Genomic DNA, 21,965 nt, shown 5'->3' on the forward strand with positions numbered 1-21,965 from the left:
TAGAATTCTGTCCTAGTTTCACTAAATCAAAGCAAAATTTCAACCAGTCTTAATGGTAGAAGGTGAAATAGCCTAGTATGGTTAAAAAGCACAAATTTGCAGTCTGATGATAGTAAAATAGATCACATGGAATGGCTGGTTAGCCTAAGAATTAATAAAAACAACACAAATAATCTGTTATAAAGTCTGCTTTTGTCTATACACAAGGTAAAAATGCTTAAGTTACCAGCTAAGTAGCACAGGAGTCCGACTGAAATAATTTAGCCATGGGATAAGCAACTAACTAGTTGAACTCAATGTGATGTCAACTGATTTCATTGTAACCATTGCTGCATTAAAAATGAACTGACATCTCCCCGCGGCTTAAAGTAATTGTTAACACAGAAACCTCCTTTTGGTGCTTTTAAAATAGACTTTGAAATGTAGGTTTTTAAGAAAATGACTGTAATAAAGGCAACTGCTCTCTCTTCTGGCTTCATTACCTAATATGACCTCCACCTCTTTTAAAGTACACTAGTAGATGCAATACTCTCATCCCCTAATTTTTTTAAAATACGCTTTATTATCCCCTTATTTGCAATCCTGAAAGCTGTAATCTTGAATTCAGATTGACACAGCAATTCAAAAAAAGAACTTTATCAGTCTTCACATGAGTAAGGTATCTGAACTTAAGATTAAATTCTCTCTTATCAGTAAACACTAAGGATTTTGTGTAGAATTTTGTGTAGATTTTGTATGGAAATCCTAGCTGGGTTATGTTTTTCTTCTTTAGAAGTGTGAAGCTACTCTCTAAAATAAAAAATTCAGTAATTATTATGTGATAGAGCATTAGGTTCTTAGTTACCAACCGGTACCTACTCTGTATTATCCCCTTACCCTAACCTTTATGCTCCTATATGTCACACAGGACATGACATTCCTGTCAATTTTCTTATATCGTAAAAGAACAAAACAGAAATATAGGTGTTTCCCAAATGGAAAACTTACTCTTCATCCTGCAGTCTTCCCATCTTTGGCATTTACCTTATAGAAATTCACAAAGGTGCCTCCAAACATACAAGAAGGAAAATAATTTGCTTGAAACCTTAGTTAGATGACTGAAAGGGAGATTCCATGGCAGTTCTTTTTTCCAGGGTATTAGCAGCAACATATCTATTTTTAGTTACATCAACACTTTGTTTTTATTGAGTACTTCTCTCCAAAAATAAGGCATTATTGTACTTTCTCTGATTGGTTATATTATACTTCCCGTGGTAGCAAAGAAAGAACTGGTTAAAAGCTAGTTTCCAATTAGCTATGGAGATTCTTATAGAAAGGAGTTGCTTTGTACCCAGTTCCTGTCCTTAAACCACAATACAAGATGACATTTCCTACATGTTTGATGCAAGATGTCAAAGATTTTGTCTTTCACTTTGCTGACAAATTAGCACACTTCACTTGAAAAGGGTCTCAACATTCATGCAGGTTTTTTTGCTAGATTGACAAACCTCTGGATGAATAAAAAAGCTTAAAACAACTATGTGACAAATGTATAACAACATATCAATCACAAAGCAACACAAGAAACTAAAACTTTTTTTATGTGTCAATAGATTTACAAGGAAGTTCCAACACTTATTGATACTACCATCTGAGTTATTTTCAATATATTCCAGTAGTCTAATAGTAAGAGGTTAGATTTAAACTAAAGTTCACTTCTAAGCTCTTTCCTACTGTACTGCTAAATTTAATCAGAACTGATTGTTAAAAATACTTTGTTCTAAACTCTTACAGGTACTTCGCTAGAATAAAATATTATAGCAAAACAAAACTGTTCAAAAAAGTACACTCTAAACAGCATCTAAACAAACAAAACTCTGGAAGCTAAAAGACATAAATATGTTTATTTCACTTCATGTATTAAAAAAATAACCGAGATTTTCATGCATACCTCTCTTCCACGGGTTGTGGCAAATGCTGTTGTTCTATGGCATTAAGATACAGTGAGTCTGCTGTTTTAATCTGACAGGCCTGTACAGTTAGATATTTGAATATATGCACCTTACCCTTCGTACAAATCTGTTAGACAAGAAAAACAAGTTAGGTTTATACTAGAATAAAAGAAATAATTTATTCCAAATGCCACTTAGCATAAAACTCCCTGAAAGCCAACTCATATTGTCATAATAGATCTCATGTAAAGGAAAATGGATTTTGTTCTTTTTTTAAATCACTAAGAACTGCCTCAACTACCCAATCAATTCTTTGTGTGTCCTAGTATAAATACCCTCAGAGAATAAGATGGAAAACAAGAAAAGAATGTATTCTACTTTAAAAAATCCAAATTAGTTTTTCACTCAAAAAGAATTACAATAAAATGTATCATATGGCCTATTATTAACTGTAAATTGAATTATTTTCCAAAATTAGTCAATAATGACATTTAATTAATTAATTAGCATGTCCTTTCTACTCTCAGTAACATTGGTTTTATAGTGTCTGAGCATCTTTATGATGCATTTCAGCTGCATTTTAGAATTATTTTTTCTTTAACTGCACACTTCCAGCTCAAGTGCTTGCTGAAACTTGCTCTGTATTTTTTGCGTTTAGGAGCAGCATCACCATTGGTTATGAAAAGCATTTCACCAAGGTAATAAAAACTCTCAAGTATTTCAACAGCTGTTGATCTACAACAATTGTGGCTTTCAGAGATGTAGTTTGAATCTACTGTCCAGTAAAGTCAACAACAACGAAGTTGTCCTTAAGCAGCAAGCACAGGTTCCATTCATTTATTATCATAATTTCTCAGTATGGCCTACAGTTCAGAAGAGGAGTTTGATTTTTTTGTGTATCACAATCTATAAACTTACACTATAAAGTAAAATAAATGTCACGTGGAATCTGTTCTAGACCATCTGCATATTTTTTAAGTTAATAGTAAATCACTGTAGAACCTTCTAGAACCGGGTTCTTATTAACAGAGAGAAAACTTATCCAGGAAGTTTCTCACTTCTGTTTTTTGAAATTATATACATATTCCAACATTAAGTTTCACATGCAGACAGGAATGACAAAAATAAACAGGCAGCTAACAGAATGGAAATCTTCTAGACTCATCTTGGTTCAGGTGGTGCACAGACTCACAAACAGAACATAGGTTATTTTCTATGTCTTACTCATATATCAACAACTAATGTCTGTGATGACTGAAGTTCAGAAGCCTGCAATTGCAGAAGGTGACGTTTTATAGGTTATAATTTGTTATCATCCACCCAATATTAAGGCACAATTTAAATTATAGATGTTACTTACTTGTGCGGGTGGAGACTGCAAAGGATTATTCTCAAGCAGTAATACCTGTAACTGCATCATCTTTCTAAAACAAATTGGAATCACGAGCACTTTATTGCAGGAAAAGTCAAACTTTACCAGAGGAAGTTGTACTAGTTCTAAAAGTAACAAAAAAGAGAGAAGGTGTTATATCTGTGGTTTTTTTGCCATAAAATAATAAAATATTTCTCAATAAATGTTCTTTTGCATTCAGGAAAAATATAAACTCAGTCAGGAATAAGATCAACATTTACTCCATTCTATACTGGGAAATCCCAGAATCACAGAATCACAGAGCGGTTTGGGTCGGAAGAGACCTTAAAGATCACCTAGTTCCAACCCCCTGCCCTGGGCAGGGACACCTTCCACCAGACCAGGTTGCTCAAAGCCCCATTCAACCTGGCCTTGAACACTTCCAGGGGTGGGGCATCCACAGCTTCTCTGGGCAACCTGTGCCAGTGCCTCACCACCCTACCCATGAATAATTTCTTCCTAACATCTGATCTTAATCTACCCTCTTCCAGTTTAAAGCCATTGACCCTTGCCTTATCAATGAAAAGAGTGTTATTGTTATACAAGTGACAATAAATTTTAAAATAAATACTTTGAAATATTTCCCTCCCCCCCCAAAACTCAGCTGACAGTTTCCATACTGCATTCACAGGTAAGTAATTGTGCAACTTAAAAGATGCCGAGAATCATAAAAATAATTCATTAAAATAACCTCACACACTGTTATTTAGTGAGTATCACTGAATGCTATATTCTGCAAACTCAAATAGAATAAATTTGAACACAAAGGAATTACTACTTTTTAATCATATTTACTTACATGATTAAAAAATACTTTTAAAATGCTAACAAAAAGAGCTACCATAAAGGTATTAGGATTTTTTGTTTGTTTGTTTTTACCTTGGGGTAAAACTTCGAGGTAATTTCTTCTGACATTCAGTTCTTTTAAAGATTTCAGCTGGCCTATCTGCTGTGGTAAAGCTGTGATTTCATTACAGCTGACATCCTACAGAAAAACAATAACAACAGAAATAATGAACTTTTGTCTCCTAAATGTTAAATAATACAGATGTGAAATTGTAGCTAATTTGCTATTACCATTGTAACGTTTTATTAACCTGAAAACACGCAACCATCTATGTCCTGTCCTCACAATGCAAAATTAGATACATGAGAAAATCTTTGCACATTACTTAAAATCCAGAGTGAATTCTTATTTGGAGAACAAGTTAATTTTGAAAGTTAATTTCTATAGAAACATTCAAAACCATTTGCTTAAGATCTTCTACCTTTTGGTTCTTAACTTTTATTCATATGAAGAACTCAGTATCATTATTATATAACCAAATATATTTGGATGAAATGTAAAACTGCGAGTGTGTGGATCTTTTTTTTTTTTTAAACAGTTCTTGTTCTTCTGGGGAATAGTTAAGCAAAATTAAAAAAAAAAAAGAGAAAACAGCAATAGCATTCTGTAATGATGCTCAGGAAAGGCATATACTTGATTATCACATCACATAGTAGGCCATAGTAAAATAGGTCTTGTTTAGTATTATCCAGATGTTCAACATATTATTGTAAAAGGTACTTAATGGCCTATATAGTTCTAAGTAGGTCTGATTTGGATGACTAAATACAACTAGTTTAATAATCTTGATCAAATTGGAACCCATTCTCACTTCACCATTCCTAAAGGAGTAACTGCTGTAAAGTTGAGTTGAAAGTATAGGGTCTGGCTTGTACATAATTTCAAGCAACAAGTTTGTATACACTAGTATTACTGTAATAAATATTATACTTTAACACTATTGCTAACAAGAAACTGCTACAAATGTGTACTAAAGATAAACTTCTCAGATTAAGTCAGCCTAAAATGAGATAGCTTTCAGATACTAGCTATCATTTTTGCTGCCAAACGGTCTATACTCAATGTGAAATCTAAAGGACATTGAAACCTCTGCTTACATCCCATGCAACCTGTAAATTTGAGTAATGTCCCAATTATGCTTCCATTTCTGCACTGAAAAAAGGAAACAGTATTTCACAGTATGACAGCTAAGTGGAGTAATGTCAAATTTTCCTGAATAGTCAACAGGATACTTTTAGGACGTTCACTCCTACTCTCTTGATCGTTTCAAATGGATTCATACAGTATCTGGGAGGTCTTAGACTACAAAATTTCTAGAAGTCAGTCAGATTTCCAAGTCATCTCTTTGATGATAGTTGCTTTAATACTAGTCAAAAGTGTTACATTAACTCTCTGTCTTCAAGCCTAAAAACTAGTTAACAAGAAATGGTAGCAAAAGCAAAATGTGATCTGGCCACGCTGTTCGCTATATCAGACAAGTTTCTTCCCGTAACAGAATCTCACTGCTGCCAAAGCTTCCTTCCCTTGTCAAAACAGAGTCAGGAAATTATTTTAGCTTTTAGACAAGGAAACTAAAAATCCCAGTTAATGAGTGCATCTTTTGCCCAAGTTGCCACAAAGTATGGTTAATTGCACTGTTCCCAGATCATTTATTTTTAAAGCTTTACTGTCCTATTTTTAATTTACAAAGACGTTAAACAACTTCATAATTAGATACTCAATTTTTAGAGCAGGGAATTTAAATTTAAAGTCACCTTGTGGCAGAGAAACTCTAGACCAAGTGCACTTATGCACATGCATCGGAACAAGTCAGAGAAAACGACAGAGAATTTTAAAGGAAGTGCAAAAAAAAAAAATCAAAACAAAACCTGGCAGTGTGTAGCCTCAAAAACAAAGTCCACTTCCAACCTTTCAAAACACCCTCAATAAGACTGATCTGTTATGACAGCATGACAGCATGTCAGCATTCACAAGATCTCTAGAGACAGTAGTATCCTTTATCCTACTAAACACTGCAGTCCAACTTTTTTTCTGTTACTTTGTTTGAATAGCCGTGGAAAACAAAGACCTATAACATTACTTCTAGTTACACTTATGCTCTTGACTATTATTAGACTTCAGGAGTGTGTATGGGACAGCGACAGTGTTTATCTTTCCCATTACTTTGGCAGTAATGGAAGCAATACTATCAAAGTCAAATGCCTATGGTTTTCAAGCTAGTAATTTTTTAAAGGAACTGTGCAACCAGCAGTTTGGAACTTCACTTCATAAACATTGCAGCCAACTGAAGTACAAACATCTACTCAAGTTCCAAGGGGCTAGCGTTTGCTGAAGATCAGACTTCTTGCATTAATTCTATTTTGTTCACATCCTGCCATGACAACACAATTTCTCAATATTAGAGAAAAGTAAGGTATATTTAAATTTAACATTAATTTCTGTGGCACGAAGCTCAATCGTATGAAAACAAATTAAAATCACCGACATTTTTCTTTTGTTTATGGTAAAGTTCAAATTGTCTTAAACCAATGAAATTCAGCATAATATAAACAGAAAAATAAGTATGGTACTCTGGCTCCACATTAACACATTTATTCACACGCACAGAGGAGTTTATCCAAACCATCCACATTGAGGCAAACTTCCTCCTTACATCCATTTCAAAGCTTGGGACTCCTGACTGAGCTGTTATTCTTAAAAAGCACATGGATTCTGTCAGAGCTTGTGACATAAAAGCCACACTGAATGGTAAAAAGAAGTTACATGGCGCATGAGCACATGGATCCTTTCAGACAACAACAGGCAGCAGGTCCCACTTGGTCAGGCTGCTGGCCCAGATTAGATGAATGAGGTGAAGGGCTTAAATCCCAGCTGAGAGATTTAAAGGCTTCCAACATCAGACAGGAGCATCCCAGAGATGGACAAGGCTGTTACCTGAAGAAGGCAGAAGTGCAATACCGCTGGATAGGACGGAGAACAGAATTTTACTGTACATCTGATAGTTTTGGGTACAATTACTGAGCCATCTCTGCCCAATTACTTTTCTTTGATGGAAAATAAATTTCAGATTATCTTCACACCAGTTTTGCACTCATCCTCCTGGCTGACGCTAGAAGTATGATTGAGTTATGCAGCTGCAAATAAAAGTAAGTTTCCCAACTAAATTTTGCAAATACTTGTAATATATCCTGCAGGGGGAATAATTTATATGTTATTTTGATGCTTTTAAGGTAACTGTCAGATCTATACAACCCAGAACTCTCAAATTTAAAAGAATGCCTGAAAATTTACTGCACGTAATATCTAAGTCATTCTATGCCACAACTATGAAATTTATATAAATATATACATGTAATAGAAAAAGAACTGCCTACTCCATTTTGGAGGAGAGAGGTGAAAAAAGCAGAGTTAGTTGGAATGATCTGACTTAATTTGCAGCAAACTACACTTATCTCATTCTAGAGTGACTACAGAGGTAAAATTTGTTTCAAAAAGTTAGGTAACAAAACAATCCATTTGTTACGTACACACATATTTCACTGTATGTAGCTTGTGAAACACTTCGGGAACCTGAGGGTGCTTGGCAAAGTCCTAGTAATACAAGAACTGCATGCAGCCAGGTGGCATCTGTCACCTCTCTGGATGGATCCCCTGGGCCAGCTCAGCACCAGCACTGCATATGTACCAAAACAGCAGCGTGCTCTGTCAGAGGGCCGGGTGATGGTGCTGCTTGGAGGCCACGTGCTATTCAGGCTGGCATTGCTCTCACACAGCTGAATGTTCTGTGCAACAACTGCAGTATGACTTAATCTTGATTTTTTTTTTCTTTTTACTCATTTTAGAACAAGAATCACCTTATTATCTAAACTGCATTATATTATATATGCCAATACAGATCCTGGCTCTTAATCCTACCCCTATATGCTTCTCTCAATACCTCACAGTTTAGTAATTTCCAGCTAAATAATGCAACTTATTTCACTGGAAATGTACCAAACACTCATGGCGGCATCAAACCAAGTAATCAGGTCATCTGAACAGAACCGTGCCCAACTTAACAAAAACCTGTTATTCACTTCCCCCTCACCCCCTTCTAATCACAAAGAACTAGCATCAGACTTTCTTCAGTTTTCATAATTCTCCTAGGCTACCAAAGTGACATGTTGCTATAGTCTCTCATTTGAAATATTTTTAGAGCAGGAATTGTTGTGTTCTTGATGATAAAGAGTAACATTGAAATTATACTGTGACTAGAAAGCAATAAGAAAATCCAGTATTCCAGAAGTTAATTTAAACATGTGATTTGTTTAAAAAAAAAAACAACAAACCCACCCTACCTCCTTTGAATGCAATCTACATTGATTTCCAAGCTTTCAGTTTTTAACTTTTCAAAATTCTAAAGTAAGGATAAGGGCTATGATTAAGCTATGTACAAACTCTTACTAACAAATGAAACACAGCATCAGCAATGCTAGTTCATCTTACTGGGAGGGTTCAAATTTGAAATTGGAGGGGAAATTAGATATGAAAGCACTTCAGCAGCTCTTTACTGAAAATATTTTCACAGACCTCAGCTAATACAAATAAAACAGGTGGTTTTGACCAGACAGAAGCAGGCCAAGTCTTCCAACTATTTCACATGAGCCTCCCACCACTAAGCTAGGCTACATTTGAACTAGAAGCAATGAAGAACTAACAGGTTCCAATTGTTGTTTATTATCTATTCAGTCATCCAAGCCTCTAAATTAGGATTTGCTTAATACTGTTCAACTTTACTTATATATAAAACTGGAACCATAATCTTTTGTTGAATCTATTTTAAGCACAACAGAAACAATGCTATAGCCTAACACTGTTTTTTTTTAAAGATTAAATCAAAACCATTTCAGTAATCTAATTAAACCCATCACACACACACACAAATTTAAAATATTTGATAAGATAATAATGCTTATCAAACAAACCAAAACAAACTTGGTAGTCTTTAGTTCAGGTATAACCCAGAAAGGAAAAGGTAACTACCCCTCATTCTCATCAACAGCCAGATCAGTTCTAATAAATAACAGAAGCCTGATACCACAGGATGCTGTACAAAAAGACTACTAGAAGGAAAAAAGGCCCACAGTTGCCACTTTACTCCACATATGAAGAACCAGTAACAGGAGCGAGGCCTAAAGCAGGGTCAACTCAATTTCTGTAACATAATTTAGTAGAGAAACTACTGTTATAAAATGATAAGCAAGCACTTCCAGATACGGAACAGATGTGCAAGATAAATGCTGTCAATGGAGATACCAGCAGTAGGAAGAAAGTTCAAATATTATTGTTTTACTCTGCATAAATTAGCAGTGTCAAAATGTAGTTTATTTGTCAATTAGTATCTTAAGAGGCCAAAGCGAACAGTAATAACCAGAAGACATAACGCATACGCCTCAGAGAATTCAGAGTTTCAGCCTACAATATACAAAAGAGGAAGATAAAGGGAGAGAACGGAAAGTATTCTCTTACATATGTTTTCCACATACAAACTTCAAAAAAAGTGCAATTAAATTAATTTTAAGTTAAGGTACCAAATAATTTTTGCATTTTCAGATTCTCATTTACTAGACAATATAGATGACCTAATACTTGCAGAAACAGTAGTCATGTGGACAACTTTGAAAACAAGAGGAACATAATCATTCTGCAAATCTGTTTAGATGGGTGTTCCAGGAAAGGAAGGTTGCATGACAAAAATAGTGAAATAAAAAGAAAATAGACTGATAAGACCAGTATCACTAGTGGAATGCAACGTGGTAAGCAGACAGTAATAACAGAGAGAAAAGAAGCAGAAGGGGAGGGTGCCACGGAGGGGAATACAGCTTTGCAGAGCCTGATGGCGGAACTATGAACTCGATACAGCAAAAGAGGGAGCCCATGCAGGCGATGAGTAAAACCAGTAAAGATCGTGAACTTAGAAGCCGAGTTTTGAATGAACCAAGGGCAGTGATGGTGTTTAGAAGGGTCCTGAAGAACGTCAGGGAAACTATTATTGTGTTACTACCCAACACACTTGAAAGGTTCAACAATTAACTTTTGAACCCACATTATAGTATTAGGCGCTTGTTCAAATACATTTGCAAAGTGAATTTTACTGTTTCTAGTCAAACACAAAGTAAAAATAAAAAATAAAAAAAGATCAGTAACATACCAGTTCCATTAACTGTTTTAGCTGACCTATCTCTTCTGGAAGGGAACCTAGCTTATTGTTACTTGCAATTAAGACTTTTAGAGGAAGACCACACAGGCAAGCTGGTAAAGAGGAAAGCTGATTTCGACTGCAACAAAACAAAAAGAACCAACCATTAAAACCATCACTGACATTCTACTGTATACTTATGTAAAGTCTGAGAGTTGTAAAATTCCTTCATTTTCATAGGTGAGATTCTATGCAGATAAAATTTAAATTTTCAAATGGCAATCATTAAGAAAACACTTGCACGTCAAATATCTGTATTACTGACTAAACAGCATTGTGGAATTTATTGTTCTGGAAAAAATGCATTATATCAGTTTAATAATATTGTAGCAAGTCTGGTTGTCACCTAGAACAGCTGTTTCTCTTCCTAATGAATACAGGAAAGTCAAATGAGACAGTATTGTGCAAGTATTTAAACATTCCTATACTTTTCTGTGGCAGCGGATGGATGTCTTTTGTTCCAAATGAAAGACAAATAAATAAATAACAAATAAAATGCTTGTTTTCTCAGTTCCTTTAAAGCACATTTATAGTTGAAGATTACTTAGTACTTGTTGTTCTATGATTCTAACCCAGGTAAATACAGTGAAAAATTCTGGGACAATCAATGGTTCATTTCTTTCCAAGATTCATATTAAGCCATTTTATCTCTGTATTTTACTTCTTCCTAAAATTGACAAAACACTTTAAGTGACTGACATGTGCCATTTTATACTTCATACCACATTTCCAGGGAAAAAAAAAAAGTGAGCAGAAGATTTTCATGAAGAGGAGTTGCAAGGGAAGGCAAAATTTAGTAGAAAACTTTCAAGAGATTTAGGTTCTCATTCTAGTAGCAATTACTCAAGATGCTAGAACTTAAAGATGACAAATGCCATCACCCTTTGTGATCTCCAGATGATGAAAAATATTAATTTCTTGTGATTTGTGGATCAACTCCCAGAAGAAACTTTAAGCTCAAGAGAGTAACATATTTACTACTGTCTTTCCTAGAATACTTGAAGGTTTTCTTAAAATACAACTATTTCTCTTTTATGAATATTAACCTGTAGGAAAACAATTAACAGCAACTTAAAAGTAGCACCCCAGTGAGAACCTCTTTAGTTCGCTTCTGCATGACTGTTAAGGTTCCAGAGAACAAATATGCATGACTGAACTCTGAAAACAGATGGCAAAAATTGTCCTCTGTAATTTCAGTAAGAGTTGCAATGTTGAATTAAAACAAAAGGAAACAAAAAAATCAAAATTCCACAAGTCTCAAAGCATTTCTTCTTCAACTGCCAATCCAGCGGTCTGCTACCAAGCTGCATATAAATATATACATTCATGCTCCACACAACAGTCTCAAAATGTTTTGCAAAGCAAACTATCATCATGTCTCTGTTACACAGGCCAGGAGACAGACAGGTATCAAATAACAAACCCAAGGATATTGAAAATGAGAAATCCAACTAACTAACCAGCAGTAGCCGAAAAAAAAAAGAATCAATGCTTATCCTGAGGTCAGGATCCTCAATTCTAGTGTCTGTACAGAAGACTAAGACACAACTTATTCTAAAAAATAAGTAGAAATAATTTTTTACGTTCTAAAGAACTCAAACTGAGGAAGCCTAGAATCTAAAAAACTTACATCATGCAGCAGATCAGAAACAAAAAAAAAATTAAGGGAAAAATAATTTTTAAGTTCTGAGGAACTCAGAAGCAACCCACTAAGAGAGAAGGGACAATATATAACCACGGCAAGTGAGTAATAAATCATCATTAGTTCAAAAATAACTTCTTTAAATAAAACATGAACAGTATTCACCAAGGCCCAAAAGACTATGTATATCTCTTGGCATCACTTTCTAACGCTATTTAACATATGGGCTCTCTGCTGGTAACAGGCAAAAAAAAAAAGCATTTTAAAACTATAGTATTTTTCTTGCCAAGAAGCAACATGGTTAAAAAGTCAAAGATATACTTCCTTCTACAGACTGCTTACTGTGTTCAGTTAACATGGGGGAAGGGCACATCCACATGAAGAGGAGATTTTTAAACTGAGGAAAATGATCTTACTTAGTAAAACTTGAAAAATTTCCTAATTATCTAATTTACTGTGATACATGATATTAACTCATAACTATTCTGGTTTTGTGATGATTCACACAAATTCCATCATTACATTGAGCTCTAATTCACTAGTTCACTAAACTGAGATCTAATTCACTGGTTTACTACATGGAGTTCTAACTAAGCTTATTCTAATTCCTAAATTTCCTAAGATGTTTTATGTAATCTTAATAATTTAATCCAGTCTTAATTTCTTTACGTATATCTAACAAACATTATTTAAAAATTTCAAGTCATATTCTTTATATGTGTGTCCTGGGTATCTGCACACTATTCTGTTTCAGTTTTTAGAGTCAAAATTAGTGCTCCACAGTGGCCAGAACTGCAGTACAGTAACAATACAAGAAGGCTTGAGAAACATCCTCAGTGTTTACAAAACTGATGATCAAGCCTTCATATCTTGAATTTAAAATCCCAAGAGCCACTTTGCCCCCTCCTCAAACCTCATTCTTGCAAAGACCAGATTACATCTTCACTTTCACAGTTTTTACATACTCAACCACACAGAAACCTCCATGCTTTGTCTCAACTGAAGAAGTGGTGGCATGCCCTCTCCAAAAAGCAAGTACGCCTTCACCTGCACTTTAACCAGCAGCAATTCTCTATACCGATTAGTATTCACATATGCTTTTCACTGAAAAGAGACAAAGGTGCCTAATTCTTTGCCCCTTCCTCCTAAAAAAGGCAGTAACTATATTTGTTGCACAATAAGAGGATTCTACTGATAAAATATCATGCTTCTCCTCTCTATTCCCCTTGAAAAAAAACCTGTTAATACTCTGCCTCTGTTCCTCTATCTTTTTAACTACAAAAAGTATGTCAAGTTTCACAAAATTTATCATCAGAAGGGAATTAAAAGAATATTACTATGCTGATGTGATTAGCATTCTGAATTTGCTAGAAGAGTAAGGGAAGAGGGATTAATATTACTTGGTCTTTCTTTAAATAATTAGGTTTACATTTTGGCCTTTACAATGCCTTCATACAGAGCTGTATCTACAGCCAATGAGTTTTTTGCATTACTGCTTCCAATAAAATTAAAAACATAGTCAGTTGTTCCAGAAACATATAAAGTGCAGACAAAAAACCTTTACATATTTGCAAATAAACAAAATATATTGCAAAGTTAAACTTACCTCAAATTTAAGTAAGTTAGCATTTGCAAGTTTATTATGGCATCTGGTATAATTTTAATACAATTGTGGTATAGATTTAGTGTTTCCAGTGACACAAAATGGCACAATTCCGTAGGAACTTCAGTTAATCTATTCTTGGATAAATCTGAGAAGACAAAAAGAGAAGGTACATTTTTTTGAACCATCAGAAAGATATACCACGCTTCTTTATTAAAATAAATGAATAAATGTAATCCTACAGTGAGACAGCAAATTAAGCCAATGTTTTTATTATGCAAAATGAAACTAGTGCTAACCTTTACAATCTTGAAATGGAACAGACTGTGTATAAAAGAGCAAAGTAATTATTTGCAGGACTCAATATGCTGAGGAAATACTTGCAAACAGAACCAAGTATAGATTCCCAAAGCTCACATAATATATGCAAAGACCTAGCAGATACACAGCTAGACATCTGCAAATAATGACAGTGTTCAGTGAAAACAAATGACAATGATTATATCTTTAAATTCTTTAAATAAAATTAAAAAAAGGCTATTTAGGTAACTCTTCAAACTGACCTGTATTTCCTAGATCTCCATCAATTATAAAAGAATGTTACCTATAAAAATGGTGAAGACCTTGAGGAATGGATTTGATATAAGTACATCCAAGACAATGATGGATTCCAATCCCCCAAGAGAGTGTTTGTACCCACAGAACAAAACCTTTTGATTTTTGACCAGTTAGCCATTCTTTATTTCTCATTTTAAGCACACAGAGACAAAAGAAAGTCAGTAGGAAGAAATGTTACTGAGCTTTGATCCTTAACTACCACAGCATCAAAAATGAGGTATCATAATACCGATGTGAGTTCAAGTCATAAAATAATACTGCATGCCAGTGTTCAACTGAATTAATTGGTTTCTGAGAAATGTTTAAACAGTGTTGCAGAACAAACGTCTCTTATCTCAAATGCCACCTACCCATATCACCAGACAGATAATCTGTCCTAAAGAATGGTCACCTCTTACATGGAAGGAACAGGAATGTACCTAGGCAAAAAGTGAAATATCTGATGGGAAGGATACAAGGAAAAATTACAATTTAATGATCTCGGCACTTCTTTACTGCTGCTATTTAAAGCCTCCTGATCTTTCAAAGCTTATTTCAAAGTTTACTTTCTTAAGCTACATAAAGAGAAAAGCAGTCCAAGTATAGCAGATACATCTCCAGAGCGCCATGATCTGACTCCTCTTTAGAGCCATAAAGCAATTTTTTGCTTTTGTGAATAAACAGACAGAAGCCTGAAAATATTTTTAACTTCCTTTGCAGTTCCAGAGTGATCAGTCTGCTGTGCAGAGGCACAGCCTGAGTTCAAAACTCTCATCAGTGGGAAGGTTTTATGATTTTTATTTTCCTTCCTGCCTCCTGCAATGCGAGCTGCACTCTATTCCCCTTGTCAGCTTCCACTTTGCTTCACCTCATTGCTTCCAAGAAGTTGGTTTCATTATTTCATCCTCTACCAAGACAACAGCAATGGCCTACAAGTGTGGTAATTGAGAGTAGCCCTACTGACTCTAATGGCAGTATGGTTCTTCAGATTAACAGAGTTAAAGCCCTTGAGAACAAAGGATAGTAATAATTTTTTTTAAAAAAAATTACTATTTCAAAGAGGGAGAAAGCTCTTCAGTCTTCCTCTGTTTTAATGCTTTAATCCTCTAATATTTTCTATTTATAATGACAGCACTTGTTTACTTACATGGCATTTCAAAAAAATTACCACTGGTTCCCTCTCCTGTTGCCTTCCTAGCTATGCCTATTATCAGATATTAACAGAGGACTGTCATGCTATAACTTTTTGAATCATGCAGGGAATCTTCATATTTTACAATTCAATTGCAAAGAAAACCTCCTTTTTTTTAAACCATGCTTCTCTGCAATGACATTGCCACCTACATACTGCTCTCCTTTCCTCCTTTAAAGGGGAAGGAGCAGCAAGACCCAGAAGAGTGAACTGAACTTTAGGCCTGGGCTGAAGCCAACCTGCACGGCACTGGATGGTACCTGGAGAGTGACACCTTATCTTTCATCTGATCCTTCTCAAGTGATACACAGATCAAAAATGGGGTACACAAAAAATGTTACTTCTTCTCAAGCTACTACAAGTGCAGGCTGCCACCTTAACTCTATCTTCCTGCCTCTTCTCATTTACCTTCACATCTAATAAAAGGGACTGTTGCCACAACATTTGACTTCTCCTTGAAAAATTCTAGTAGTTCAAAAAAGTGGAACAGTAACTAGATTGTTCCGGTTACTATAATAGACATTACTATGACAGTAAAATGCCTTTTTTTATTTTATTTTATTGCTATCCTTTGTTCTCAAGGGCTTTAACTCTGTTAATCTGAAGAAGGACAAAACAAAAAACCTGCAGATGATAACAGCCAAATTCCTTCCTGTCATCCTCAGGACTGTGGGTTACAGGACAGGCTACGTACACAATAAAGGAATCCAAGAATTAACTTACAACAAAGGAAGTCAATTATTTGTTATTGTCTAGTTATCACAGTTTAAGATCATTTCAACACCTGTATCTGTTGTTGCTTCCTAAATAATAATAAAAAAATTCTATTCACAGCATAAGGCAGAGGAATAAAACCCATACATTTTATTTAATACCACTATAACATAACTTAATAGAAAAACCAGAAATTTGCTACTACAATTTACTGATAAGAGATATCATTAATACAAAATCTGAATGTCTTTGAGAAACAGAGTACTGCAATGGAATCTGACATACAAAATGCTCATCACATTATTTAACTAGTGACAATGATTTTTGCCAAAAAACAGACTTCCCTGATCAAATGGAAACAAAAGAAGAAAAGAGATTGTTTTTATTCAATCCTAGAATGAATGTGACCTTCTGAACATGACGCAGCGGTGAAGAAAGCCTAGCAGCTTTCAGATGTCTCTGAAAATTCCATACAGAAAAGTGCATGTCTTCAGAAATTAAAACAGCCTGCATAACAACTTTATACTGTACCTTAAAAGTATATATAAACATGTACAGAAATCTCCGAAGTTTACATAATTGTTTTGATATCACTTTAACTTAAGGTACTTTTGCCTCAAATCACTGCGTCTTACAATTAGTCTCTATATATTTCAGGTTTACTCTGATTTTTTAAGTTCTAGAATAAAATACAAGGGTTAAGCCTTAACGAAACTGCAGAACGTTTTGAACATACTGAGAAAAACAGTACACACATATCTTGTTTCTGACACAAGTCATAAACTTTCTGAGAAATATTTTGCAAAGGCTTTCTTGGGTTCATTATTTATGGAAAGAGAAGAATGCACAAACTAAAATTTTAAACAACTTCTGAAAATATTTTTAAAATACAGAAATAAGTAGTTGGCAAACCTTTACTTTCTTATTGCAATTTTTTAACTCTACACTTCCCAAATCACTAAGCTACACATCCCCCTTGTTTCATTAATTTGGAGAATAACATTTCAGGGTAATTAATAATAATGAAGTTACTGTACAGACTAGCTTTTGCTACAGAAATGGAAATGAACAAGTAAAGAGAGGGATGGAATTTGCTGATGTTTAAAGGAATTTTGATTAATTTGCTTATTCTGTCTAACACAAAGGAGACATAATAAATTAATGAATCTGTGATGGCAGAAGTACATTTCACAGTTGCCAAGACAGTATAGGTAGGTTTCACCTGAGGTGACTATTTCCTGTAACTTCCATTATGAAATAGGTGACACAAATAATCAACAAATACAGGGGGTGGAGGCCATGCACTGGAGTGAGTTTTTTGTTTTAAAATGTTCATTCACTATCTGTGACATCAAGATATTTTCAAACTACATCTGGCTTCACTTCGTCTTTTCCTGCCAAGAATAAGTTTGTTAAAATTCCAAAATAAAGTAACAGAACACAAAAAAGCAAGCCAGTTTAGAAAAATATTAGATGGAATCTTGATCTTTAAAAGAGTCGGCACAACTCTGGTGCAATGACATGGCTTTTTTATGAGAAATGTTACTATGTTGGAAGCTAGACAGGAACTACACAAAATAAGCACTTCCTTAGCTGGGAGCGAACAATAAAAAGCAAAAAGTTCAGACTGGTAAATCAGCATTTAACAGAAGACTCCAAGGCTTGTTTGGTGACTGGCACACTGCACGGTCAGCATCCACGCTGCCATCACACCAGTGATAATTGGCCACATCCTCGGGGCAAAATCTTTCAATTCCAATAGCTCTGAATATGCCTACCACAATGAAGTACCACCGCTGACTAGGAACTTTCTGACTTCATGCTTTACTGGCAGATTACCAACTGCCACTATACATATATACATAGCATAAAACACTGCCACTGCAGAAACCAAAATGGCGTTGTCAGAATAACCAGAATAATACTAGAAGACATACAGTTACACTTCTTTAAGTTACCAAAGTGCTACAATTTCCCTACCTTCTAGTTATTAATACATTATTAAATACCAGTTATTAATACTTTGTTAAATAAAAATTGCAGGTCATTCATGGGAGAGCTAAACAACGTAAGCCTTTAAACCAGAACAGTTTTTCATTAAATAACTATGCATATGCACTACTACCTGACAAATCTTAGCCAAGAATTTTCATGAAAGCATTTTATTAAAAAGCAGTGATTTACAATTTTCAGATTATAGAAAATTCACTATAAATTTATACTTCTAACACAGAAACCTACAATAGAAAAAAGTTGGAATTATGCATGTAAGCATCTATCCACTATTGAGCAGGAAATTTTAGAGATAAATATATAAAAGAAATACCTGTATTTGATATGGAGTTCTGAAATCAAGAAATTGCAAGTTAAAAAAGTCACCCAAACAACCTTAACTCCAGCCCACCAAGTTCCTATTTTTGTAGTCTTCAGCACTTACTGAATAAAAGCCAGGAATTATTTTGAAGAAGCTATTTGCATTTGTACTAAGATGTCATTCAAGATATTCCAATGAGATGTCTGAATTGGATTTGACAAAGAATTCAAGCAATTCACTGTAAGAACCTTAAAAAATACTAAGTTCAACCCTGATTTAATGGGAAAATTATGCAAATCAGAATGCTAGGAAATACATAAAGAAGTCTCTGTATGACTTGACACAACTGTATGGAGCTTTACTTTTTATACTTTTACACCTATATTTTTATTAGGCTTTTAGGAAGCCTGTATTTCCATATTATTGAAGATATACCTAGCTAACTGAAGCCACAAATTGATGGCACTGTATCTGTGACAACTTTTGAAATACCTACTTCAGTGCACTTCAGACCTTTGGCAACACTGTATCCCATCCATAAGTGCCTTGGCAAAAAGAAGGCAAGTGATCTATTATCAATGTAATTGCACCTATCGGAATCAAACAGTCAATGCTCTCTAATGAAGCATTACTTCATCCTAGCCTTTACCCATTTTTCCCCCTAAATGGTAGGAAAATGCAACATTCTATAGACAAATGCTATATATTAGTCATGAAAACACTCTAAGGCAACTACAAAGTGCTATATACTTTTAAGACATGCCCTACAACTTGCCATTATCTCACACAGTGGCATACCTTGTCTCAACTACTTGCCCTCTCTCTCTGCCAGTATCAATGAATAACATTCTGAATGTACAGCCAGCTTTCATTGTAGTCAGCAACTTCTACCAATAGTGATGCTACACAAATGAAAAAGAGGCAGCAAAGACCTCCGCTGACTCTGGCATCAAATGCATTCTGGTTTGTTCATGACAATTATGTCACAAAGAATGCACGGCATTTCTTCACTAAGAGACATTTCTATTTAAGTTATTTTGCAGACAGAAGAACAAGTAACAGCAGACAAAGAATGCCCAATACAGTAAAAACAAATCTACTTCATATAAGAAAAAAATATAATATACCAGTGCGTGGACTCAATGTTTTTCATTCTGAAACTACAACTTGTAACAGATTGAGAAAAAAGTAGCTCTGATGCAGATTCCTGAGAAAGTCATCATTACCAATGCAATAACGTATAACATTAATATTTAGACATCGATCAACACTACTGAGTCTAAATGTACGGCTGCTGACTAAAAACACGTAGAAAGTGCATCTATCCCAGGCAGCCAGACATTAAAATGTACAGACGTTGCAAGAAAAATATTATGCACAGATTATGAAGTGACTGTTCTATTTCACACACTTGCTAAGCACAACTTTTTGGAGCACTCAGCATATTTTCCTTTTCCATCTGTCTCCCACTGTTATTTAAGTATTAACATTAAAAATCTCCACCTCAAAGCCACAGGCAAACTAAGATTACACTACAGGTGTAGCAAATTTCAAAGTGATCATACACTTACTTTTATATTCACTTTTCTTGTCGTTACTATGATTTAACACATGAAAAGTTTCTCCTTTACCACTATATATGAGTTCTCTGATTCTTCCCTATTCAATGTCTTGCCATAGCACTATAATCCATGGGCAAGTTAGGGAGCTAACACTAGCGATATACAACATAACACTGTCTTCTCTGTGTCACTGATGGTCAGAATGAATCCAATTTATTACTTGCCAAAGTATCAACTGTAATAGTTATCATGCATATTCACCAGACTTATCAGAGCGTACCTAAATGCGGGGTTTAGAGGGAAGAGAAAGAAAAAAAAACAAAAGCAAACAAAACCAAACCACAGGACTGAAGGAAACCATCCGGCTGAGAAGAGCATCTCGCAGGGTCTGGCAGAGGTGTCACCACTAGAGGGGGGCCTGATCTCACGGACCCAGCCTACACCTGGGACGCTGTTTCTGTACCCCTTTCCTTCTTTTAGAGATCAGCCAGAGCCTATGAAAAGGAGAAATAGGGCGGTGGACTTCACAGCCCACCTCCCCCCGGCACTCTTATGAGCCTATTGCCCACCACAGTTTTAAAATATGACAAATGAGGCTACTCACTTGCAACCATTACTGCAGGAAGCAAATATATACCGATTTCTAATGAGGTCAAGCCCTTACAAAAAAGAAGTCTATTCTGAAATAGTCACATTGAAGTTTTTTTCCCCCAACCTTCCTTCAGATGATGTAAGAATCTGAGGTATCCTTGAGCCCTCTGTGGTACAAATAGCAACATTTGGCTTATTTCAGACAAAAGTGGAATTTGACAAAGTCCCCGCTTGCAAACTCATTCCACCTCCAACAACCCTGATCTACTCTATTTCACCCATCACTCCATTATGGAATACATAGCCTACTTTTCCGCAGTGCCCTGTAACCTCCCAGTAAAGCACAGCCAAGTGTAAGAAACGTGCATCCTACATTTCTGCTAACTAGCCTGAAGCAATCCAACAGCATAAGCTCACTCTCCCAGACACCAAAACTTTACGCAACCGTTACTTCAGGGTCTTCTGCTTCCTCTGTGTGAAATAAGGGTGGGGGAAGGAGGGAACAAAAGGGTAACATTCTCATCATTAGCTCTGCGGCACACTCCAACTCCAAAGAGACAAAGGAAATTTCTCTGCAACAAACATGCTCAAAACAGTATCACAAGCCTGGAGGAATAAAGAGAAGGTTAATACAGCAGTCTGCCTCGTTATTGTACCTGCCTTTAGATGGCAACATAAAACATTTAAATTCCTCCTTTATCTTCTATTTCTTCCTCTTTAGGACAACAGTAGTTCCAGGTTAAGACTGGCAGAAAAAAAATGGCTCCTGAGGGGGCTCTACATACTGAAGATGAACCTGGTGTGGAAGTGCATGAGACTCCCTAAAAACATACTGTCAAACTGGATTCTTCCTGCAGATCTCCATGTAGGTACAAACAGATCTGCGACTGTGGTGGGTTAATCTTGGCTGGTCAACAGCTGCCCACCCACAGGTGCCCACCCAGCTGCTCTATCACTCCCCCTCCTCAGCTGGACAGGGGGAGAAAAGGCAATGAAAAAGCTCATGGGTCAAGGTAAGGACAGGGAGATCACTCACCAATTACTGTCACAGGCAACACAGACTCATCTTGGGGAAATTAATTTATTGCCAATTAATAACAGAGTAGGATAGTGAGAAACAATAACAAAACTAAAACCATCTTCTCTCCTTCCCATTTTCCCAGGCTCAACTTCACTCCTGACTCTCCTACTTCCTTCCCCAGCCCCCGCCTTCCCCAGTGGCACAGGGGAAGAGTGAATAGGAGCTGTGGTCAGTCCATAAACATTTCATCACTGTCACTCTTCTCTCAATCTGCCTCTGCTCCAGCATGGGTCCCTCCCATG

The 21,965-nt window shown here is 35.6% G+C and overlaps 1 protein-coding gene across 1 annotated transcript in view; it reads right to left on the reverse strand.

Annotated features, from left to right (window-relative positions):
* Window positions 1–13,820, reverse strand: part of LRCH1 (leucine-rich repeats and calponin homology (CH) domain containing 1) — a gene marked incomplete at its 5' end in the record, with an annotated part of 55,552 nt that extends 41,732 nt beyond the window's left edge. The window contains 5 exon segments of the mRNA XM_009706268.1: window positions 1,931–2,058; window positions 3,292–3,428; window positions 4,222–4,327; window positions 10,380–10,506; window positions 13,676–13,820. Of these exon segments, the coding sequence (XP_009704570.1) occupies window positions 1,931–2,058; window positions 3,292–3,428; window positions 4,222–4,327; window positions 10,380–10,506; window positions 13,676–13,820 (643 nt within the window).
* Between the last annotated feature and the right edge of the window lie 8,145 nt (window positions 13,821–21,965).

Source organism: Cariama cristata, unplaced genomic scaffold, assembly GCF_000690535.1.
Source record: "Cariama cristata isolate BGI_N322 unplaced genomic scaffold, ASM69053v1 scaffold29568, whole genome shotgun sequence".
Taxonomy (NCBI): domain Eukaryota; kingdom Metazoa; phylum Chordata; class Aves; order Cariamiformes; family Cariamidae; genus Cariama; species Cariama cristata.